Here is a 23,355-nt window from a genome sequence, read left to right as displayed (position 1 = left end):
CAATCCCCAAACTAATCCCACTGCCCCACTCTCTCCCCATAGCCCTGTATCAATCCCCAAACTAATCCCACTGCCCCGCTCTCTCCCCATAGCCCTGTATCAATCCCCAAACTAATCCCACTGCCCCGCTCTCTCCCCATAGCCCTGTATCAATCCCCAAACTAATCCCACTGCCCCGCTCTCTCCCCATAGCCCTGTATCAATCCCCAAACCAATCCCACTGCCCCACTCTCTCCCCATAGCCCTGCATCAATCCCCAAACTAATCCCACTGCCCCGCTCTCTCCCCATAGCCCTGTATCAATCCCCAAACTAATCCCACTGCCCCGCTCTCTCCCCATAGCCCTGTATCGATCCCCAAACTAATCCCACTGCCCCGCTCTCTCCCCATAGCCCTGTATCAATCCCCAAACTAATCCCACTGCCCCCCTCTCTCCCCATAGCCCTGTATCAATCCCCAAACTAATCCCACTGCCCCACTCTCTCCCCATAGCCCTGCATCAATCCCCAAACTAATCCCACTGTCCCGCTCTCTCCCCATAGCCCTGTATCAATCCCCAAACTAATCCCACTGCCTCACTCCCTCCCCATAGCCCTGTATCAATCCCCAAACTAATCCCACTGCCCCGCTCTCTCCCCATAGCCCTGTATCAATCCCCAAACTAATCCCACTGCCCCACTCTCTCCCCATAGCCCTGTATCAATCCCCAAACTAATCCCACTGTCCCGTTATGTGATAAATGACCAGATCATCTGGCTTTTCGTGATGTTGGTCGAGGGATAAATATCGGCCCCAGGACCCCGGGGAGAACTCCCCCTCCCCCCCCCTCTGCTCTTCTTCCAATAGCGGCCGTGGGATCTTTGACGTCCCACCTGAGAGGGCCAGACGGGGGGCCTCGGTTTAACGTCTCATCCCGAGAGACGGCCCCTCCGACAGTGCAGCGCTCCCTCAGTGCCGGCACCGGGGGGAGTGTCGGGGCCTGGATTACGGGGCTCGAGTGGGGGCTCGGACCCCCGACCTTCTGACTCCGAGGGGGAGATGGAGACCCACTGAGGCAGGGGCCGATACGGTGACAGCTCCACACTGGAGGGGGGTGGGGGGGGGAAGGTTTACGTACCTGTTAATTGGGGGCTCAGCTCGGAGGAATGAACGTAAAAGAAACAACAGAGGCCAAAGGTTAGCGGTTACAACAACCACCTGCATTTATATAGCGCCTTTAACGTAGTAAAACGTCCCAAGGCGCTTCCCAGGAGCGTAATCAAACAAAATTTCACACCGAGATGTTAGGACAGGTGACCAAAAGCATCTTAAAGGAGAGGCGGAGAGGTTTAGGGAGGGAATTCCAGAGCTTAGGGCCGAGGCGGCTGAAGGCACGGCCGCCAATGGTGGAGCGATGGGAATCGGGGGATGGACAAGAGGGCGGAATTGGAGGAGCGCAGAGATCTGGGAGGGTCGTAGGGGCTGGAGGAGGTTACAGTGATAGGGAGGTCAGCGAGCACAGGGGGTGATGGGTGAACGGGACTTGGTGTGAGTTAGGATACGGGGGGGCAGCAGAGTTTTGGACGAGCTGGAGTTTACAGAGGGTGGAAGATGGGAGGCCGGACAGGGGAGCATTGGAATAGGAGAGTCTGGAGGGGACAGAGGCACGGACGAGGGTTTCAGCAGCAGATGAGCCGAGGCGGGGCGGAGACAGGCGATAGACGGAGGCGGTCATGGCGATGGAGCGGACATGGGGTCAAAGGTCGCAGGAGCAAGTCAAAGGTGAGAGGGCGGGGATCGGGGAGGGGGAGGCGGAGGGGTGAGTCTCCCCGGACAAACTCGAGTTCAGCCGGGATAGCCCATGATCGACCAGGTCAGAGCAAACCCAAGGGGGGCACAGGAAACAAGGCACAGGCGGAAGGGAGTTATACTGACAGAACCGTCGCCAGTCAGGTGACAGAAATGATTGCCATCTTGGCAGAGTAACGGGTTTTATTAATTCCGAGCACACAATATTTACAGGTAGCTTTAAATTTAATTAAAACAGCTAAATCTTTTCTTCGAAATCAAGCCTGCATTTAACAGAAAGAAGATTGTGTTTCTCTCCGGCCCCTTTCACCAGCTTGGGACGTCCCAAAGTGTTTCACGGCCAATGGAGTACTTTGTGTTTTGAAGTGCGGTCACTGTTGTAATGTGGGAAACGTGGCAGCCATTTTGTGCACAGCAAGATCCCACAAACAGCGATGTGATAAACGACCAGATCATCTGGTTTTTAGCGTGATGGTCGAGTGATAAATATCGGCCCCGGGGAGAACTCTCCCCCGTCTCTGCTCTTCTTCCAATAGCGGCCGTGGGATCTTTTACGTCCCACCTGAGGGGGCAGACGGGGGCCTCGGTTTAACGTCTCGTCCCGAGAGACGGCCCCTCCGACAGTGCCTCAGTATCGACACCCGGGGGGGGAGTGTCGGGGCCTGGATTACGGGGCTCGAGTCTCTGGAGTGGGGGCTCGAACCCTCGACCGTCTGACTGAGCTGTGGGGGGGGGCCGGGGAATGAGACCCACTGAGGCAAAATGGCACCTAAAAACGCCCCCTCTCCCTCCCCCACTCACCCATCAATCAGCTCCCCCTGTGGGCCCTCTCCTGACTGGGTGCAGTTCCAGAAGCAACGGGGCTCTTCTGCTACGGGAGGCGTCGACCACTCCCACTCCAACGCGCCCCCCGCCGACCTGTTCAACTCAACCACGACCCGTCCATTATCTCCAGAAGCTTCTCTCTCTTCGGCACGATCCAGGGTCCTGGGGTCAGTGCCCTCCTTGACCTCCGCCAGCAGTGCACGCAGTAACCCCCCGCCTCTGCTTCCTTCGCCAGAGGCCCGTCCAGCAACCTCCCGACCATGGAGTTCAGCAGCCGCTGCTTGTCGAAGCTGCCGAGGGGCGAGGATTCCTCGCTGGACGGGCCCCTGTCCGAGGCCCCGCTCCAGCTCCCATCCGACTCCGTCTCGCTGCTCTCCGCAGGCCGGGGCCGAGGGTGGGGGAGAGCCTGGGGCCTAGGGGGGTCGAGGAGAGCCTGAGGCCAGTCGTAGTCGCGCCCTCGACAGCCTGACAGCCCGCAGCCCCGGGACCCGTCCGTAGTGGGCCGGGAGTCAGTGTCTCCTCCCTCCAGTGTGGCCTCCTGCGGCCTACTCCCGCGGGCCCGGCCCTCGCTCTCCACGTCCAGTTGGCCTCTCTTCCAAGCAAGGGCTGGGTCAGGGGAGGAGGCCACCCTGGACTGGGCCTCAGGCTCGGGGTGTGGGAGGGCCTGGGCCTCAGGCTCCGGGCGGGCCTGGGCCTCAGGCTCGGGCTCTGGGCGGGTCTGGGTCCCCCGCGAATGACTCTGGAGCTTGGTCCGGCCTGGAGTGATGAGGGGGTCAGGCTGCTGCTGTCGGACTGGATGCTCTGCGGCTGCTCCTCGATCCGTCTCTCCCGGGGTGTCAGGAGCTGCAGACAGAGAAAATCTTCAAATTAACAGGCCTCACCCCAGACCTCAAGGGTAACGTTCGTCAGCAACCCAGACATATGCTCATCTCCCCCAGTGCAGCCCGAGAGGGTCACAATCATACTCAGTGGCCCCTGCCCTGGGAGTGTTTGACGGGACAGTGTAGAGGGAGCTTTACTCTGTATCTAACCCTGTACCTGCCCTGGGAGTGTTTGATGGGACAGTGTGGAGGGAGCTTTACTCTGTATCTAACGCTGGACCTGCCCTGGGAGTGTTTGATGGGACAGTGTAGAGGGAGCTTTACTCTGTACCTAACCCTGTACCTGCCCTGGGAGTGTTTGATGGGACAGTGTAGAGGGAGCTTTACTCTGTATCTAACCCTGTACCTGCCCTGGGAGTGTTTGATGGGACAGTGTAGAGGGAGCTTTACTCTGTATCTAACCCTGTACCTGCCCTGGGAGTGTTTGATGGGACAGTGTAGAGGGAGCTTTACTCTGTATCTAACCCTGTACCTGCCCTGGGAGTGTTTGATGGGGACAGTGTAGAGGGAGCTTTACTCTGTATCTAACCCTGTACCTGCCCTGGGAGTGTTTGATGGGACAGTGTAGAGGGAGCTTTACTCTGTATCTAACCCTGTCCCTGCCCTGGGAGTGTTTGATGGGACAGTGTAGAGGGAGCTTTACTCTGTATCTAACTCTGTACCTGCCCTGGGAGTGTTTGATGGGACAGTGTAGAGGGAGCTTTACTCTGTATCTAACCCTGTACCTGCCCTGGGAGTGTTTGATGGGACAGTGTAGAGGGAGCTTTACTCTGTATCTAACTCTGTACCTGCCCTGGGAGTGTTTGATGGGACAGTGTAGAGGGAGCTTTACTCTGTATCTAACCCTGTACCTGCCCTGGGAGTGTTTGATGGGACAGTGTAGAGGGAGCTTTACTCTGTATCTAACCCTGTACCTGTCCTGGGAGTGTTTGATGGGACAGTGTAGAGGGAGCTTTACTCTGTATCTAACCCTGTACCTGCCCTGGGAGTGTTTGATGGGACAGTGTAGAGGGAGCTTTACTCTGTATCTAACCCCGTGCTGTACCTGCCCTTAAAATGTCACACCCCACATTTGTTTTCCGTGAGGCTGCGGAGATTTTTTTTTAATAAAGACTCAAATTTCTCCGAGAAGAATAACTTGGATGAGCAGAGAAATGGGCCGGGAACCACAGGGAGTCAAAACATCGCTGGCAGAACAGGTGGAAATGGAGACAGCCAGACTCCGCCCTCTGGGCAAAATACCACAGGACCGTTCGATCTGTCATGTGGTTCGACTCGAGTTCAGACTGTCAACACCGCACACGATGTGCAATTAAACCAAGGCAGGCCCAGGCTGAACCCGGCCTGCAGGGCAGTGGGATTAGTTTGGGGATTGATACAGGGCTATGGGGAGAGAGCGGGGCAGTGCAATTCGTTTGGGGATTGATACAGGGCTATGGAGAGAGAGCGGGGCAGTGGGATTAGTTTGGGGATTGATACAGGGCAATGGGGAGAGAGCGGGGCAGTGGGATTAGTTTGGGGATTGATACAGGGCTATGGGGAGAGAGCGGGGCAGTGGGATGAGTTTGGGGATTGATACAGGGCTATGGGGAGAGAGCGGGGCAGTGGGATGAGTTTGGGGATTGATACAGGGCTATGGGGAGAGAGCGGGGCAGTGGGATTAGTTTGGGGATTGATACAGGGCTATGGGGAGAGAGTGGGGCAGTGGGATTAGTTTGGGGATTGATGCAGGGCTATGGGGAGAGAGCGGGGCAGTGGGATTCGTTTGGGGATTGATACAGGGCTATGGGGAGAGAGCGGGGCAGTGGGATTAGTTTGGGGATTGATACAGGGCTATGGGGAGAGAGCGGGGCAGTGGGATTAGTTTGGGGATTGATACAGGGCTATGGGGAGAGAGCGGGGCAGTGGGATTAGTTTGGGGATTGATACAGGGCAATGGGGAGAGAGCGGGGCAGTGGGATTAGTTTGGGGATTGATACAGGGCTATGGGGAGAGAGCGGGGCAGTGGGATGAGTTTGGGGATTGATACAGGGCTATGGGGAGAGAGCGGGGCAGTGGGATGAGTTTGGGGATTGATACAGGGCTATGGGGAGAGAGCGGGGCAGTGGGATTAGTTTGGGGATTGATACAGGGCTATGGGGAGAGAGTGGGGCAGTGGGATTAGTTTGGGGATTGATGCAGGGCTATGGGGAGAGAGCGGGGCAGTGGGATTCGTTTGGGGATTGATACAGGGCTATGGGGAGAGAGCGGGGCAGTGGGATTAGTTTGGGGATTGATACAGGGCTATGGGGAGAGAGCGGGGCAGTGGGATTAGTTTGGGGATTGATACAGGGCTATGGGGAGAGAGCGGGGCAGTGGGATTAGTTTGGGATTGATACAGGGCTATGGGGAGAGAGCGGGGCAGTGGGATTAGTTTGGGATTGATACAGGGCTATGGGGAGAGAGTGGGGCAGTGGGATTAGTTTGGGGATTGATACAGGGCTATGGGGAGAGAGTGGGGCAGTGGGATTAGTTTGGGGATTGACACAGGGCTATGGGGAGAGAGCGGGGCAGTGGGATTAGTTTGGGGATTGACACAGGGCTATGGGGAGAGAGCGGGGCAGTGGGATTAGTTTGGGGATTGATACAGGGCTATGGGGAGAGAGTGGGGCAGTGGGATTAGTTTGGGGATTGATACAGGGCTATGGGGAGAGAGTGGGGCAGTGGGATTAGTTTGGGGATTGATACAGGGCTATGGGGAGAGAGTGGGGCAGTGGGATTAGTTTGGGGATTGATACATTACAGCGATAAACCGCCTGCTCCTTGCTGGAACTTTCTTTGGTTACATGGATACAGTGGGTGGGCGCCAACACTCCCCAGCCGTTGCACAGAGAGCTTGTGCGGAGAGGAGTCCCGAGTGTGAGCGTTGCCGTGGCAACACAGTAAATCAGCAAATGCAAGAGTCCTGGGCTTGTGAGGAGAGTTAACTCTTTCAGAACCACTCAGTTCCACAGTCACTTATCTCACCCGATGTGGCCGCCACATTGGTGAACCAAAATCGTCAATCACCACATCCCATTTGATTCCAATGGTTTTGCTGTGAATATTGGACCGATCGCCCAGAATCTTTCCTTCTGCTTTTGCCTCCCTCTCTATTCCCCACCCCTTGACTTTGTGTGGTCAAAAGGACCCCACTCTGGCCATCTCCCGGGGACCGAGGTACACTGCCCACTCCCCAGGGACTCAACCCTCGCCCATGGAAATCAGCCTACTCCCAGGCTCATGGCCTGCTCCCAGCGACAAGGCCCGTTCCCAGGCAGTGGGCCTGCTCCCGGGGAGAAGGCCTGTTTTAAGGAAGGTGAGAGACCAGGAAATTATAGGCCTGTTCGTCTAACGTCTGTCGTGGGGAAGTTACTAGAATCTATAATTAAGGACAGTGTGACTGAGCACATAGAGAAACTTGAGCTGATTAGAGAGAGCCAACATGGATTTGTAAAGGGCAGGTCAAGTCTAAGGAACTGAACTGAATTTTTTGAGGAAGTAACTGAAGTCATAGGGGAATGTTTATGGATGTTGTTTATATAGACTTCCAGAAGGCATTCAACAAAGTTCCACATGATAGACTGTTAGCTAAAATTAAAGCTCACTGAATTGAAGGCAAGTTATTGACCTGGTTCGGAGATTGGTTAGACTGTAGAAGACAGAGTCGGGATAATGGGGATGTACTTGAATTAGAATGATTGGGGGTAATATATTAGCATGGATAGAGGATTGGTTAACGGACAGAAAACAGAGAGTAGGGATAAACGGGTCATTGTCAGGTTGTCAGGCTGTAACTAGTGGGGTACCGCAAGGATCAGTGCTCGGGCCTCAGCTATTTACAATCTATATTAATGACTTAGATGAAGGGACCGAGTGTAATGGATCCAAGTTTGCTGACGATACAAAGCTAGGTGGGAAAGTAAGCTGTGAGGAGGTCACAGAGTCTGCAAAGGGATATAGACAGGTTAAGTGAGTGGGCAAGAAGGTGGCAGATGGAGTATAATGTGGGGAAATGTGAGGTTATTCACTTTGGTAGGAAGAATAGAAAAACAGAATATTTTTTAAATGGTGAGAAACTATTAAATGTTGGTGTTCAGAGGGATTTGGGTGTCCTCGTACACAAAACACAGAAAGTTAACATGCAGGTACAGCAAGCAATTAGGAAGGCAAATGGTATGTTGGCCTTTATTGCAAGGGGGTTGGAGTACAAGAGTAAGGAAGTCTTGCTGCAATTGTACAGGGCTTTGGTGAGACCTCACCTGGAGTACTGTGTACAGTTTTGGTTTCCTTATCTAAGGAAGGATATACTTGCCTTAGAGGGGGTGCAACGAAGGTTCACTAGATTGATTCCTGGGATGAGAGGGTTGTCCTATGAGGAGAGATTGAGTAGAATGGGCCTATACTCTCTGGAGTTTAGAAGAATGAGAGGTGATCTCATTGAAACATATAAGATTCTGAGGGGGCTTGACAGGGTAGGTGCTGAGAGGTTATTTCCCCTGGCTGGAGAGTCTAGAACCAGGGGGCATAGTCTCAGGATAAGGGGTCGGCCATTCAAGACTGAGATGGAGGAGGAATTTCTTCACTCAGAGGGTTGTGAATCTTTGGAATTCTCTACCCCAGAGGGCTGTGGATGCTCAGTCATTGAGTATATTCAAGGCTGAGGTGGATAAATTTTTGGACTCGAGGGATATGGGGATTGGGCGGGAAAGTGGAGTTGAGGTCGAAGATCAGCCATGATCTGATTGAATGGTGGAGCAGGCTCGAGGGGCCGAAAGGCCTACTCCTGCTCCTATTTCTTATTAACTCGATCAAAATCCCTCATGATTTTGATCACCTCGATCAAATCTCCCCTTAACCTTCTCTGCTCTGAGGAGAACAATCCCAGATTCTCCAGTCTCTCCACATAACTGGAGTGTGGTCTAACCAAGGTTCGATACAAGTTTAACACAACTTCCCTGCTTGTCAATTCTATCCCTCCAGAAATTATACATATCAGGAAAAGCTGAACAGGCTGGGGCTCTTTTCTCTAGAAAAGAGAAGGCTGAGGGGTGACCTGATGGAGGTCTTTAAAATTATGAAGGGGTTTCGATAGGGTAAACGTAGAGAAGATTGTGAGGGAGACCAGAACGAGGGGCCCATCAATATAAGAGAGTCACTAATAAATCCAATCGGGAATTCAGGAGAAACTTCTTTACCCAGAGAGCGGTGGGAATGTGGAACTCGCTCCCACATGGAGTGGTCGAGGGGAATAGAATCGATGGATTTAAGGGGAAGCTCGATAAACACATGAGGGAGAAAGGAATAGAAGGATATGGTGATAGGGTGAGATGGAGTAGGGAGGGAGGAGGCTCGTGTGGAGACTAAACACCGGGATAGACCAGTTGGGCTGTAAATTCGATGTGAACCAGAGTCCCGTATCCCGGCCCTCCCCGTCTCCTCCCTCCCCTCCCCCACAGCGGATGACGTGGATTTACACACCGAGCGGTGCTGGCACGGCCCAGGAGGAAGTAGCAGGGTTCGCCGTGCCTGGAATTGGTGACGCAGACAGAGAGGCTGGAAGGGCCCATCGCTGAGAGGCAGAGCGAAGCGGCAGGAGGAGGAGGAGGAGGGAGGAGGAAAGAAAAGACGAGAGAAGAGGAGGAGTTAATTTCGTTCTGGCAAAAATACAGTCGGTTGGTTAAAGAAAGACAGAATTTGCATTTCTACAGCATCTCTCACCACCTCAGGACGTCCCAACGCCCTCCACAGCCAACAAAGTACTTTTTTGAAGTGTGGTCACTGTTGTAATGTGGGAAACGCAGCAGCCAATTTGCGCACAGCAAGATCCCACAATGTGGTAAATGACCAGATCATCTGTTTTAGTGATGTTGGTGGACCCACTGAGCTGATCGACAGGCTCACGGGGGGATTCGGATGGCCTCTCGCGCCCTCTCCCCGGCGGGTCAGAGCACTGGGGCTGCTCTCACGTCCGATGCGGGGCGGGGGGGGAGGGGAGGGGCTCGGACGCTGATCTCTCCCTCCCCCAGCGCGACGGAGCAGCGATTCTGTCTCGCGAGTCACACGACAGATTGGAGGAGGCTGGTTTTTGCATGGGCAGTGCTGTCACAGGCTGTACGTCACGCATGTAACACGACAGAGCCCTCCCGCCCCAGTCTCGTTCAAAGCCTGCGCAGAGAGCGCTGACCACACCCGGTGTTTTAACACACATCCACATGCTAAACACATGCAAAAGCATGCAAACAGGGCACGCGTACACACCATAACACGCACACATACAAAGCGACTTGTCTCGCCTGCAATGTAAAAGGTACTGGAGACTGCTGCGGCCCTTATAACGCTTCGCTGCTGAGCGCCGCGACAGGAGTCCCAGTACTTACTGTACTTCGGGACTTGTCCATCTCCTCGTCTCATCAGGAGTCGGATTTTATCCCGTCCCTCTTTGATCAGATCCACCGCCCGGGAGTGGGTTATCCCCAGAGTGAGTTCACTGTTAATTTCAAGCAACTGGTCACCAATCTGAAACCAATAATTTGCCACGTTTCAAAACACTGATACATCCCACACCCCTCACTGTAACACTCTGATATACCCCACACCCCTCACTGTAACACTCTGATATACCTCACACCCCTCACTGTAACACTCTGATATATCCCACACCCCTCACTGTAACACTCTGATATACCTCACACCCCTCACTGTAACACTCTGATATACCCCACACCCCTCACTGTAACACTCTGATATACCCCACACCCCTCACTGTAACACTCTGATATATCCCACACCCCTCACTGTAACACTCCGATATACCCCACACCCCTCACTGTAACACTCTGATTTACCCCACACCCCTCACTGTAACAGTCTGATATATCCCACACCCCTCACTGTAACACTCTGATATACCCCACACCCCTCACTGTAACACTGATATATCCCACACCCCTCACTGTAACACTCTGATACATCCCACACCCCTCACTGTAACACTCTGATATATCCCACACCCCTCACTGTAACACTCTGATATATCCCACACCCCTCACTGTAACACTCTGATATATCCCACACCCCTCACTGTAACACTCTGATATATCTCACACCCCTCACTGTAACAGTCTGATACACCCCACACCCCTCACTGTAACACTCTGATATACCCCACACCCCCTCCCTTTCTTACCTTGATTTTTCCGCTCCTCATGGCCGGCCCCCCCACGATCAGCCCCAACACGTACAGTCCCATGTTGTACTCCCGGCCCCCTCGCACGCTGAAACCAAACCCTGTGGGACTGCGCTCGAGCTCCACCGAGTACAATTCAGAGTCCTGCTGGGGGGGTGGGGGGAAGAGAGGGAGACGGAGAGAGGGAGGAGAGAGGGAGAGAGAGAGAGGACCATGAGTGAGCAGCCATGTGCTGTGACCTCAGCCAATTCCCCCGCCCACCCCGCCCCCCCTCGGACGAACGGACGCGGAGGTGTCCATTACCTGGTCGGGATGAACGCCCCTCATCTTTGCTCGGGAGCTGTGAGGAGAGAGAATATAACAGAAAAAGGCAGTTAACTGTGAGCCCGGGAATGATGGAGCATCTTCCTGACATGTCTGAGCAGCTCCTTCCCAACCTGCTCGGCCTTCTCCTGGGCTCTGCTGGGCGAGGCAGACTGGGCCCACACAGGACAGGCCCTCACTGCAGCCTGCTTCGATTAAAGTTCATTCATGGGATGTGGGCGTCGCTGGCGAGGCCGGCATTTATTGCCCATCCCTAATTGCCCCTTGAGAAGGTGGTGGTGAGCCGCCTTCTTGAACCGCTGCAGTCCGTGTGGTGACGGTTCTCCCACAGTGCTGTTAGGGAGGGAGTTCCAGGATTTTGACCCAGCGATGATGAAGGAACGGCCGATATATTTCCAAGTCGGGATGGTGTGTGACTTGGAGGGGAACGTGCAGGTGGTGTTGTTCCCATGTGCCTGCTGCTCTTGTCCTTCTAGGTGGTAGAGGTCGCGGGTTTGGGAGGTGCTGTCGAAGAAGCCTTGGCGAGTTGCTGCAGTGCATCCTGTGGATGGTCCACACTGCAGCCACTGTGCGCCGGTGGTGAAGGGAGTGAATGTTTAGGGTGGTGAATGGGGTGCCAATCAAGCGGGCTGCTTTGTCCTGGACGGTGTCGAGCTTCTCGAGTGTTGTTGGAGCTGCACTCATCCAGGCAAGTGGAGAGTATTCCATCACACTCCTGACTTGTGCCTTGTAGATGGTGGAAAGGCTTTGGGGAGTCAGGAGGTGAGTCACTCGCCGCAGAATACCCAGCCTCTGACCTGCTCTTGTAGCCACAGTATTTATGTGGCTGGTCCAGTTAAGTTTCTGGTCAATGGTGACCCCCAGGATGTTGATGGTGGGGGATTCGGCGATGGTAATGCCGTTGAATGTCAAGGGGAGGTGGTTGGACTCTCTCTTGTTGGAGATGGTCATTGCCTGGCACTTGTCTGGCGCGAATGTTACTTGCCACTTGTCAGCCCAAGCCTGGATGTTGTCCAGGTCTTGCTGCATGCGGGCTCGGACTGCTTCATTATCTGCGCACAGCAAGATCCCACAAACAGCAATGAGATAGTTCAAGAAAATGGAATACACACACAATGTTTTTTTTTTAAATGATTTTACGACCGTGTTTATTGGTCCCAGCAATGTCCTGGAGATTACTCCTGAATTTCTGGGGACACCAGGATAACCGGTGACCCCTAACCGGACCGGGTAAAGACGGCAGGTTTCCCTCCCGAAAGGGACATTAGTGAGCCAGTCGGGGTTTTAAAGTCACAATCGCACAGATTCTCGGCCTCTGTTAATTTATTTTTCAAATTGGCAAAGTGCCCTTGCCGGGATTTGAACTCCCGTTCTCCAGTAATATAAACACCACCCCACCGTACCACCTTAGCTCGTGCTGATGAGTCCACCGCCAAGTCTCAACAGGGAGAGTCGGGAATTGTTTGGAATGGGGAGTGAGGAGCAATCTGTGATTTAAAGGGACCAGACGAGAAAGAGCCTGTGGAAAAGCAAGTTCTGTCTTTTTAAATGCTTTACATCGAATAAATTACATGTGAAGTGTCATCAGTGTTGTCACAAACTGCACTGAACTGCATAAAACACTAGTTAGGCCACAGCTTGAGTACTGCGTACAGTTCTGGTCACCACATTACAGGAAGGATGTGATTGCAGTAGAGAGGGTACAGAGGAGATTTACGAGGATGTTGCCAGGACTGGAGAATTTTAGCTATGAGGAAAGATCGGATAGGCTGGGGTTGTTTTCATTGGAACAGAGGAGGCTGAGGGGAGATTTAATTGAGGTGTATAAAATTATGAGGGGCCGAGATAGAGTGGATAGGAAGGACCTATTTCCCTTAGCAGAGGAGTCAGTAACCAGGGGGCATAGATTTAAAGTGATTGGTAGAAGGATTAGAGGGGAGCTGAGGAGAAATGTTTTCACCCAGAGGGTGGTGGGGGTCTGGAACTCACTGCCTGAGAGGGTGGGAGAGGCAGAAACCCTCAACTCATTTAATAAATACCTGGATGTGCACCTGAAGAGCCATGAGCTACATGGGGCTCGAGTCTCTGGAGTGGGGGGCTCGAACCCACGACCTTCTGACTCAGAGCAGGAGGGTGAGACTGACTGAGCCTAACTGACACAGACAGAGAAATAAAGGACACACACACTTGTTACACTAGTTCTGTGTGTTTCTTTTACAGTAGAGGAAGGGGACAAAATACCAGCAGTATAAGGAAACTTAAAAATAATTCAAGGGGAGAAATTTAGTGGATTTAATAAGAATTTTTAAAAATGGCAATGGAGAAAATAATGGGACTTAAGAAAGCTAAATCTCCAGGACCTGATGGTTTCCACCCCAGGGTATTAAAATAAACAGGTGAGGGAATTGCAGATGCATTAGTCATAATTTTCCAAAGCTCTCTAGATTTGGGAATTGTGCCTCTGGATTGGAAATTTGCAAATGTCACCCCATTATTTAAGAAGGGAGGGAGGGAGATACGAGGTGACGACAGACCGGTCAGTTTAACATCAGCTGTGGGGAAGCAACTGGAAACTATCACCAGGGACAGAGAGACGGAGCACATCAACAAGACTGAGCAGATCAAAGAGAGTCAACGTGGATTAGCAAACGGGAGGTCATGTCTGACTGATGGGAGTTGAATTTTTTGAGGAGGTCACCAACTTGGTGGATGGACGTTGTCTCCATGGACTTCGAGATAAAGTTCCACACAAGAGATTATCGGCAAAGATGAAACAGATAGAATTGGACATTGGTTGGTAACGAGTCGGGAGGTGGGTGACAGAGAGTGGGCGATAAGGTAACTTTACCCTGATTGGTAAGATGGGACAAGCAGTGATCCCCAGGGACCTGTTCTGGGCCCATCGCTTCTCTCCATGTTCATTAATGACTTGGATGAAGGAATAGGGAGTCACACATCCAAGTTTGCAGATGACATGAAGCGAGGAGGGACAGGGAGTAGTGCAGATGGGGGCAGGAAGTTACAAAATGAGCTGGACAGATTCAATAAGTGGGCAAAACTGTGGCAGATGGAGTTCAACATGGGCAAGTGTGAGGTCATCTAAATGGTGAGAGACTCGGGTGCGGAGAGGAGCGGAGAGAGCTGGGAGCCCAAGTTCACAGACCATTTACAGATTTACAGCGAGTCAACGGGTACAAAAAGGCAACTGGAATATCTCAAGAGGACTGGAATACAAGGAGGAGGAAGTTCTGTTCCAGCTGTACAGAGCTCTGGTCAGATCCCCGTCTGGAGATACTGCGTTCAGTCCTGGACACCGCCCCTCAGGAAGGAGGGTGGGGACGGAACAATGCATGGAGAGCCCACCGCCAGTCCCCTCCCCCAGCTCTGCGTACCTCACTCGCGGGTCGTCAAGTTCTGCCGGGCGGCTCCAAGACCTTCTGACTGGCTCGCGGGCGTCCGCTTTGCAAGAAGCGCCTGTCGGGAGAAACAGGAAGGCGTGAATATCAGTCAGGCAATCCCATCGGCCAGCTTCAGTACCTGGAGATGGCTCAGAGGACCCACAATATCACCACAACATCAGAGTGCAGAGGGAGCTTTACTCTGTATCTAACCCTGTACCTGCCCTGGGAGTGTTTGATGGGACAGTGTAGAGGGAGCTTTACTCTGTATCTAACCCTGTACCTGCCCTGGGAGTGTTTGACGGGACAGTGTAGAGGGAGCTTTACTCTGTATCTAACCCTGTACCTGCCCTGGGAGTGTTTGATGGGACAGTGTAGAGGGAGCTTTACTCTGCATCTAACCCTGTACCTGCCCTGGGAGTGTTTGATGGGACAGTGCAGAGGGAGCTTTACTCTGTCTCTAACCCTGTACCTGCCCTGGGAGTGTTTGATGGGACAGTGTAGAGGGAGCTTTACTCTGTATCTAACCCTGTACCTGCCCTGGGAGTGTTTGATGGGACAGTGTGGAGGGAGCTTTACTCTATATCTAACCCTGTACCTGCCCTGGGAGTGTTTGATGGGACAGTGTAGAGGGAGCTTTACTCTGTATCTAACCCTGTACCTGCCCTGGGAGTGTTTGATGGGACAGTGCAGAGGGAGCTTTACTCTGTATCTAACCCTGTACCTGCCCCTGGGAGTGTTTGATGGGACAGTGTAGAGGGAGCTTTACTCTGTATCTAACCCTGTACCTGCCCTGGGAGTGTTTGATGGGACAGTGTAGAGGGAGCTTTACTCTGTATCTAACCCTGTACCTGCCCTGGGAGTGTTTGATGGGACAGTGTAGAGGGAGCTTTACTCTGTATCTAACCCTGTACCTGCCCTGGGAGTGTTTGATGGGACAGTGTAGAGGGAGCTTTACTCTGTATCTAACCCTGTACCTGCCCTGGGAGTGTTTGATGGGACAGTGTAGAGGGAGCTTTACTCTGTATCTAACCCTGCACCTGCCCTGGGAGTGTTTGATGGGACAGTGTAGAGGGAGCTTTACTCTGTATCTAACCCTGTACCTGCCCTGGGAGTGTTTGATGGGACAGTGTAGAGGGAGCTTTACTCTGCATCTAACCCTGTACCTGCCCTGGGAGTGTTTGATGGGACAGTGCAGAGGGAGCTTTACTCTGTCTCTAACCCTGTACCTGCCCTGGGAGTGTTTGATGGGACAGTGTAGAGGGAGCTTTACTCTGTATCTAACCCTGTACCTGCCCTGGGAGTGTTTGATGGGACAGTGTAGAGGGAGCTTTACTCTGTATCTAACCCTGTACCTGCCCTGGGAGTGTTTGATGGGACAGTGCAGAGGGAGCTTTACTCTGTATCTAACCCTGTACCTGCCCTGGGAGTGTTTGATGGGACAGTGTAGAGGGAGCTTTACTCTGTATCTAACCCTGTACCTGCCCTGAGAGTGTTTGATGGGACAGTGTAGAGGGAGCTTTACTCTGTATCTCACCCTGTACCTGCCCTGGGAGTGTTTGATGGGACAGTGTAGAGGGAGCTTTACTCTGTATCTAACCCTGTACCTGCCCTGGGAGTGTTTGATGGGACAGTGTGGAGGGAGCTTTACTCTATATCTAACCCTGTACCTGCCCTGGGAGTGTTTGATGGGACAGTGCAGATGGAGCTTTACTCTGTATCTAACCCTGTACCTGCCCTGGGAGTGTTTGATGGGACAGTGCAGAGGGAGCTTTACTCTGTATCTAACCCTGTACCTGCCCCTGGGAGTGTTTGATGGGACAGTGTAGAGGGAGCTTTACTCTGTATCTAACCCTGTACCTGCCCTGGGAGTGTTTGATGGGACAGTGTAGAGGGAGCTTTACTCTGTATCTAACCCTGTACCTGCCCTGGGAGTGTTTGATGGGACAGTGTAGAGGGAGCTTTACTCTGTATCTAACCCTGTACCTGCCCTGGGAGTGTTTGATGGGACAGTGTAGAGGGAGCTTTACTCTGTATCTAACCCTGTACCTGCCCTGGGAGTGTTTGATGGGACAGTGTAGAGGGAGCTTTACTCTGTATCTAACCCTGTACCTGCCCTGGGAGTGTTTGATGGGACAGTGTAGAGGGAGCTTTACTCTGTATCTAACCCTGTACCTGCCCTGGGAGTGTTTGATGGGACAGTGTAGAGGGAGCTTTACTCTGTATCTAACCCTGTATCTGCCCTGGGAGTGTTTGATGGGACAGTGCAGAGGGAGCTTTACTCTGTATCTAACCCTGTACCTGCCCTGGGAGTGTTTGATGGGACAGTGTCGAGGGAGCTTTACTCTGTATCTAACCCTGTACCTGCCCTGGGAGTGTTTGATGGGACAGTGTAGAGGGAGCTTTACTCTGTATCTAACCCTGTACCTGCCCTGGGAGTGTTTGATGGGATAGTGTAGAGGGAGCTTTACTCTGTATCTAACCCTGTACCTGCCCTGGGAGTGTTTGATGGGACAGTGTAGAGGGAGCTTTACTCTGTATCTAACCCTGTACCTGCCCTGGGAGTGTTTGATGGGACAGTGTCGAGGGAGCTTTACTCTGTATCTAACCCTGTACCTGCCCTGGGAGTGTTTGATGGGACAGTGTAGAGGGAGCTTTACTCTGTAACTAACCCTGTACCTGCTCTGGGAGTGTTTGATGGGGACAGTGTAGAGGGAGCTTTACTCTGTATCTAACCCTGTACCTGCCCTGGGAGTGTTTGATGGGACAGTGTAGAGGGAGCTTCACTCTGTATCTAACCCTGTACCTGCCCTGGGAGTGTTTGATGGGACAGTGTAGAGGGAGCTTTACTCTGTAACTAACCCTGTACCTGCCCTGGGAGTGTTTGATGGGACAGTGTAGACGGAGCTTTACTCTGTATCTAACCCTGTACCTGCCCTGGGAATGTTTGATGGGACAGTGTAGAGGGAGCTTTACTCTGTAACTAACCCTGTACCTGCCCTGGGAGTGTTTGATGGGACAGTGTAGAGGGAGCTTTACTCTATCTTTCCCTGTACCTGCCCTGGGAGTGTTTGATGGGACAGTGTGGAGGGAGCTTTACTCCGTATCTAACCCTGTACCTGCCCTGGGAGTGTTTGATGGGACAGTGCAGAGGGAGCTTTACTCTGTATCTCACCCTGTACCTGCCCTGGGAGAGTTTGATGGGACAGTGTAGAGGGAGCTTTACTCTGTATCTTTCCCTGTACCTGCCCTGGGAGTGTTTGATGGGACAGTGTAGAGGGAGCTTTACTCTGTATCTAACCCTGTACCTGCCCTGGGAGTGTCTGATGGGACAGTGTAGAGGGAGCTTTACTCTGTATCTAACCCGTAGCTATAAAATAATCGATCCATTTCAGTTTTGAATTTTCCAATTGACCCCCAGAATCCACAGCCTTTGTGGGGGGAGAGAGTCCCAGATTTCCCCCTCCCCTTTGTGTGAAGGGTAGTAGGCAGAAGGCTGGAAATTACAGGCCAGTTAGCTTAACATCTGTGGTGGGTAAAATTTTGGAGTCTATTATTAAGGAGACAGTAACGGAACATTTAGATAAGCATAATTTAATAGGACAAAGTCAGCATGGCTTTATGAAGGGGAAGTCATGTCTGACAAATTTGCTTGAGTTCTTCGAGGATATAAAGTACAGGGTGGATAAAGGGGAACCAGTGGACGTAGTGTATTTAGACTTCCAGAAGGCATTCGACAAGGTGCCACATAAAAGATTATTACTTAAGATAAAAAATCACGGGATTGGGGGTAATATTCTGGCATGGGTGGAGGATTGGTTATCGAACAGGAAGCAGAGAGTTGGGATAAATGGTTCATTTTCGGACTGGCAACCAGTAACCAGTGGTGTTCCACAGGGGTCGGTGCTGGGTCCCCAACTCTTTACAATCTATATTAACGATTTGGAGGAGGGGACCGAGTGCAACATATCAAAATTTGCAGATGATACAAAGATGGGAGGGAAAGTAGAGAGTGAGGAGGACATAAAAAACCTGCAAGGGGATATAGACAGGCTGGGTGAGTGGGCGGAGATTTGGCAGATGCAATATAATATTGGAAAATGTGAGGTTATGCACTTTGGCAGGAAAAATCAGAGAGCAAGTTATTTTCTTAATGGCGAGAGACTGGAAAGTACTGCAGTACAAAGGGATCTGGGGGTCCTGGTGCAAGAAAATCAAAAAGTTGGTATGCAGGTGCAGCAGGTGATCAAGAAAGCCAACGGAATGTTGGCTTTTATTGCTAGGGGGATAGAATATAAAAACAGGGAGGTATTGCTGCAGTTATATAAGGTATTGGTGAGACCGCACCTGGAATACTGCATACAGTTTTGGTCTCCATACTTAAGAAAAGACATACTTGCACTCGAGGCAGTACAAAGAAGGTTCACTCGGTTAATCCCGGGGATGAGGGGGCGGACATATGAGGAGAGGTTGAGTAGATTGGGACTCTACTCATTGGAGTTCAGAAGAATGAGAGGCGATCTTATTGAAACATATAAGATTGTGAAGGGTCTTGATCGGGTGGATGCGGTAAGGATGTTCCCAAGGATGGGTGAAACTAGAACTAGGGGGCATAATCTTAGAATAAGGGGCTGCTCTTTCAAAACTGAGATGAGGAGAAACTTCTTCACTCAGAGGGTGGTAGGTCTGTGGAATTTGCTGCCCCAGGAAGCTGTGGAAGCGACATCATTAAATAAATTTAAAACAGAAATAGACAGTTTCCTAGAAGTAAAGGGAATTCGGGGTTATGGGGAGCGGGCAGGAAATTGGACATGAAGCTGAGTTCGGATCGGTCAATGCCCTGTGGGTGGCGGAGAGGGCCCAGGGGCTATGTGGCCGGGTCCTGCTCCGACTTCTTGTGTTCTTTAGATTTGTGGTTGGGATCAGATCAGCCATGATCTTATTGAATGGCGGAGCAGGCTCGAGGGGCCGATTGGCCTACTCCTGCTCCAATTTCTTATGTTCTTATGTTCTTATGTGAGGAAGTGCTTCCTGACATCACCCCTGAACGGCCTGGCTCTAATTTTAAGATTCTGCCCCCACCTTGTTCTGGACTCCCCCCACCAGAGGAAATAGTTTCTCTCCATCGACCCTATCGAATCCTTTAATCATCTTAAACCCCTCGATTAGATCACCCCTTAATCTTCTACACTCGAGGGAATACAAGCCCAGTCTGTGCGACCTGTCCTCGGGATTTAACCCTTTCTAGTGAATCTGCGTTGCACCCTCTCCAAGGTTTATATCTCCTTCCTGTTAACTCCCGGAGGTTCCCCCCCCCCCCGATCGCTGTGATTCGGTCACAGAGGTGCAGGTCCAAGGCAGGGTCTCAGCGCGTACCGTTACGTTCCCAGGGAGCGAGGCGCGGTTTCAAGCTGGGGTCCGCGTCCTCGACCCAGTGCTGTCGTCCGTTCAACGTCTCGGTGTGATCTCCCGCCCGGGCAGTCTCGCAACGGTCCACGGGACTGGTCCTCGTCATCTGACTGAACCTCCAAGGAATGATGGAAGTGGCTGAGGAAAGGAACACAAACAGTTAATGAACCCTGACCCCCGGGTCCAGGGAGTCTCTGTGTAAACAGTTAATGAACCCTGACCCCCGGGTACAGGGAGTCTCTGTATAAACCGTAATGAACCCTGACCCCCGGGTACAGGGAGTCTCTGTATAAACAGTTAATGAACCCTGACCCCCGGGTACAGGGAGTCTCTGTATAAACAGTTAATGAACCCTGACCCCCGGGTACGGGGAGTCTCTGTGTAAACTGTAATGAACCCTGACCCCCGGGTACAGGGAGTCTCTGTATAAACTGTAATGAACCCTGACCCCCGGGTACAGGGAGTCTCTGTATAAACTGTAATGAACCCTGACCCCCGGGTACAGGGAGTCTCTGTGTAAACAGTTAATGAACCCTGACCCCCGGGTACAGGGAGTCTCTGTATAAACTGTAATGAACCCTGACCCCCGGTACAGGGAGTCTCTGTATAAACTGTAATGAACCCTGACCCCCGGGTACAGGGAGTCTCTGTGTAAACAGTTAATGAACCCTGACCCCCGGGTACAGGGAGTCTCTGTATAAACTGTAATGAACCCTGACCCCCGGTACAGGGAGTCTCTGTATAAACTGTAATGAACCCTGACCCCCGGGTACAGGGAGTCTCTGTATAAACAGTTAATGAACCCTGACCCCCGGGTACAGGGAGTCTCTGTATAAACAGTTAATGAACCCTGACCCCCGGGTACAGGGAGTCTCTGTATAAACAGTTAATGAACCCTGACCCCCGGGTACGAGGAGTCTCTGTATAAACTGTAATGAACCCTGACCCCCGGGTACAGGGAGTCTCTGTATAAACTGTAATGAACCCTGACCCCCGGGTACGGGGAGTCTCTGTGTAAACAGTTAATGAACCCTGACCCCCGGGTACAGGGAGTCTCTGTATAAACCGTAATGAACCCTGACCCCCGGGTACAGGGAGTCTCTGTATAAACTGTAATGAACCCTGACCCCCGGGTACAGGGAGTCTCTGTATAAACTGTAATGAACCCTGACCCCCGGGTACAGGGAGTCTCTGTATAAACTGTAATGAACCCTGACCCCCGGGTACAGGGAGTCTCTGTATAAACAGTTAATGAACACTGACCCCCGGGTACAGGGAGTCTCTGCATAAACCGTAATGAACCCTGACCCCCGGGTACGGGGAGTCTCTGTATAAACCGTAATGAACCCTGACCCCCGGGTACAGGGATTCTCTGTATAAACTGTAATGAACCCTGACCCCCGGGTACAGGGAGTCTCTGTATAAACCGTAATGAACCCTGACCCCCGGGTACAGGGAGTCTCTGTATAAACCGTAATGAACCCTGACCCCCGGGTACAGGGAGTCTCTGTATAAACAGTTAATGAACCCTGACCCCCGGGTACAGGGAGTCTCTGTATAAACTGTAATGAACCCTGACCCCCGGGTACGAGGAGTCTCTGTATAAACTGTAATGAACCCTAACCCCTGGGTACGGGGAGTCACTGTATAAACTGTAATGAACCCTGACCCCCGGGTACAGGGAGTCTCTGTATAAACTGTAATGAACCCTGACCCCCGGGTACAGGGAGTCTCTGTATAAACTGTAATGAACCCTGACCCCTGGGTACAGGGAGTCTCTGTATAAACTGTAATGAACCCTGACCCCTGGGTACAGGGAGTCTCTGTATAAACTGTAATGAACCCTGACCCCCGGGTACAGGGAGTCTCTGTATAAACTGTAATGAACCCTGACCCCCGGGTACGGGGAGTCACTGTATAAACTGTAATGAACCCTGACCCCCGGGTACGGGGAGTCACTGTATAAACTGTAATGAACCCTGACCCCCGGGTACAGGGAGTCTCTGTATAAACTGTAATGAACCCAGATTCCGATGGAGATCACTCCTAAAGGGGCCTGGGCCTCACTTCAGACTTTCGCTGACCAGCAACCTGATCGCTCGGGACCACGTGGTCTGCGTACGGCTCGGGGCTGGATCAAGGGGAAGGAATTATCAGCCAGGGTTCCCACTCCCGATTGCAGACCAGCGTCTCTGCTGGTAAGTTCGCGCGTGTAAAGGTCGGGGGGTGGGGGAGGACCAGGTCTGGGTTTGGTTTGTGATGCCTCGCATAGTCGAATATGCTGCCGACACCCACTCAGCTCAGGTAGGAAGAATGGCCACTTGTACGAGGTGGGGGACAGGGGACAGAGGGGGTAGGAGGGTCGCACACCCTGGCTCAAGTCAGCAACTTCAGGAGGGGAGGGGGCGAATATTTTAAGCCTGATCCCCCCTCTTGACGGCAGCTAGCATGCTCCCACTAGTGGCCCAACGCCACGCGCCCATCTGCCCAGTGCCACCTTACCCGGCGATGCCTTGTCCATGGAAAGGGCGACTAACTCGGATCCCTCGTCCCCCCGCTGATGGGTGATGGCCTCTGGGGGCTTCCCGCTGTCCTTTTGCTCCGGACCGTCGCTCCAGGGGGCCTCCGGGCCGTGCGGCCGCTGGCAGGCCTTCCTGGGGGGCTGCCCGGCTCCGTCTCCATCTCCGCGCTCCGTGTACCCAGCCTGGGGCCGAGCTGAACCGTCGGCCGAACATCTGATAGAATCGGGGGACACCTGTGTGCCAATCGCAGGGCCCTTCACTGCGGCAAAGAAAGAGACAACGTCACCGTGTTGCTCCCGATTAGCCCCCGGCACACACCTGTAGCCCCCTCCTCCAATTACCCCATCCCTTTTATAGAGAGAGTCTCACCATCAGGGACCCCTTTTATAGAGAGAGTCTCACCATCAGGGACCCCTTTTATAGAGGGAGTCTCACCATCAGGGAACCCTTTTATAGAGAGAGTCTCACCATCAGGGACCCCTTTTATAGAGGGAGTCTCACCATCAGGGACCCCTTTTATAGAGGGAGTCTCACCATCAGGGAACCCTTTTATAGAGAGAGTCTCACCATCAGGGAACCCTTTTATAGAGGGAGTCTCACCATCAGGGACCCCTTTTATAGAGGGAGTCTCACCATCAGGGACCCCTTTTATAGAGGGAGTCTCACCATCAGGGACCCCTTTTATAGAGGGAGTCTCACCGTCAGGTGTCTGGGTGGGTGTCTGGCTGCTACTCCTGCACTTTCTGTCTTGCTGTGTTCTGAGTGGAGCCCTCGGCTCGATGCACTGCTCGTACCCCGCCAACAGGAGGCAACGACAGGCTGCGTGACGTACTCCGAGGGGACGGGGGGGGGGGGGGGGGGGGGGGGAGGAGATCAGGGGGAAGAGGGGAAACTCACATGTGACAGCAATGTCCTCGGCACAATTGGGAGTTATCCGGGGAAGGAGGGCGATCTGAAGTTGGAGGGCGAGGTGCCTCCTTCTCTCTTACGAGGCACAATGC

At 52.6% G+C, this 23,355-nt stretch overlaps 1 protein-coding gene across 3 annotated transcripts in view; it reads right to left on the bottom strand.

The window, feature by feature from the left end:
- Positions 1–1,953: 1,953 nt before the first annotated feature.
- Positions 1,954–23,355, bottom strand: part of LOC137318091 (membrane-associated guanylate kinase, WW and PDZ domain-containing protein 2-like) — a 46,680-nt gene continuing 25,278 nt past the window's right edge. The window contains exons 5-12 of one of the 3 annotated variants that reach the window (XM_067981066.1): positions 22,335–22,613; positions 19,800–19,970; positions 14,418–14,499; positions 11,005–11,041; positions 10,702–10,848; positions 9,893–10,031; positions 8,994–9,084; positions 3,363–3,456 (exon numbers count right to left, since the gene is read on the bottom strand). In XM_067981066.1, coding sequence (XP_067837167.1) covers positions 3,450–3,456; positions 8,994–9,084; positions 9,893–10,031; positions 10,702–10,848; positions 11,005–11,041; positions 14,418–14,499; positions 19,800–19,970; positions 22,335–22,613 — 953 coding nt within the window. In that variant the 3' untranslated portion in view covers positions 3,363–3,449. Of the gene's footprint in view, positions 3,457–8,993; positions 9,085–9,892; positions 10,032–10,701; positions 10,849–11,004; positions 11,042–14,417; positions 14,500–19,799; positions 19,971–22,334; positions 22,614–23,355 lie in introns of all 3 variants that reach the window. The other 2 variants (XM_067981064.1, XM_067981065.1) reach the window with 2 other exon arrangements.

Source organism: Heptranchias perlo, unplaced genomic scaffold (assembly GCF_035084215.1).
Source record: "Heptranchias perlo isolate sHepPer1 unplaced genomic scaffold, sHepPer1.hap1 HAP1_SCAFFOLD_648, whole genome shotgun sequence".
NCBI classification, from domain to species: domain Eukaryota; kingdom Metazoa; phylum Chordata; class Chondrichthyes; order Hexanchiformes; family Hexanchidae; genus Heptranchias; species Heptranchias perlo.
This window is presented reverse-complemented; position numbering and strand designations above follow the sequence as displayed.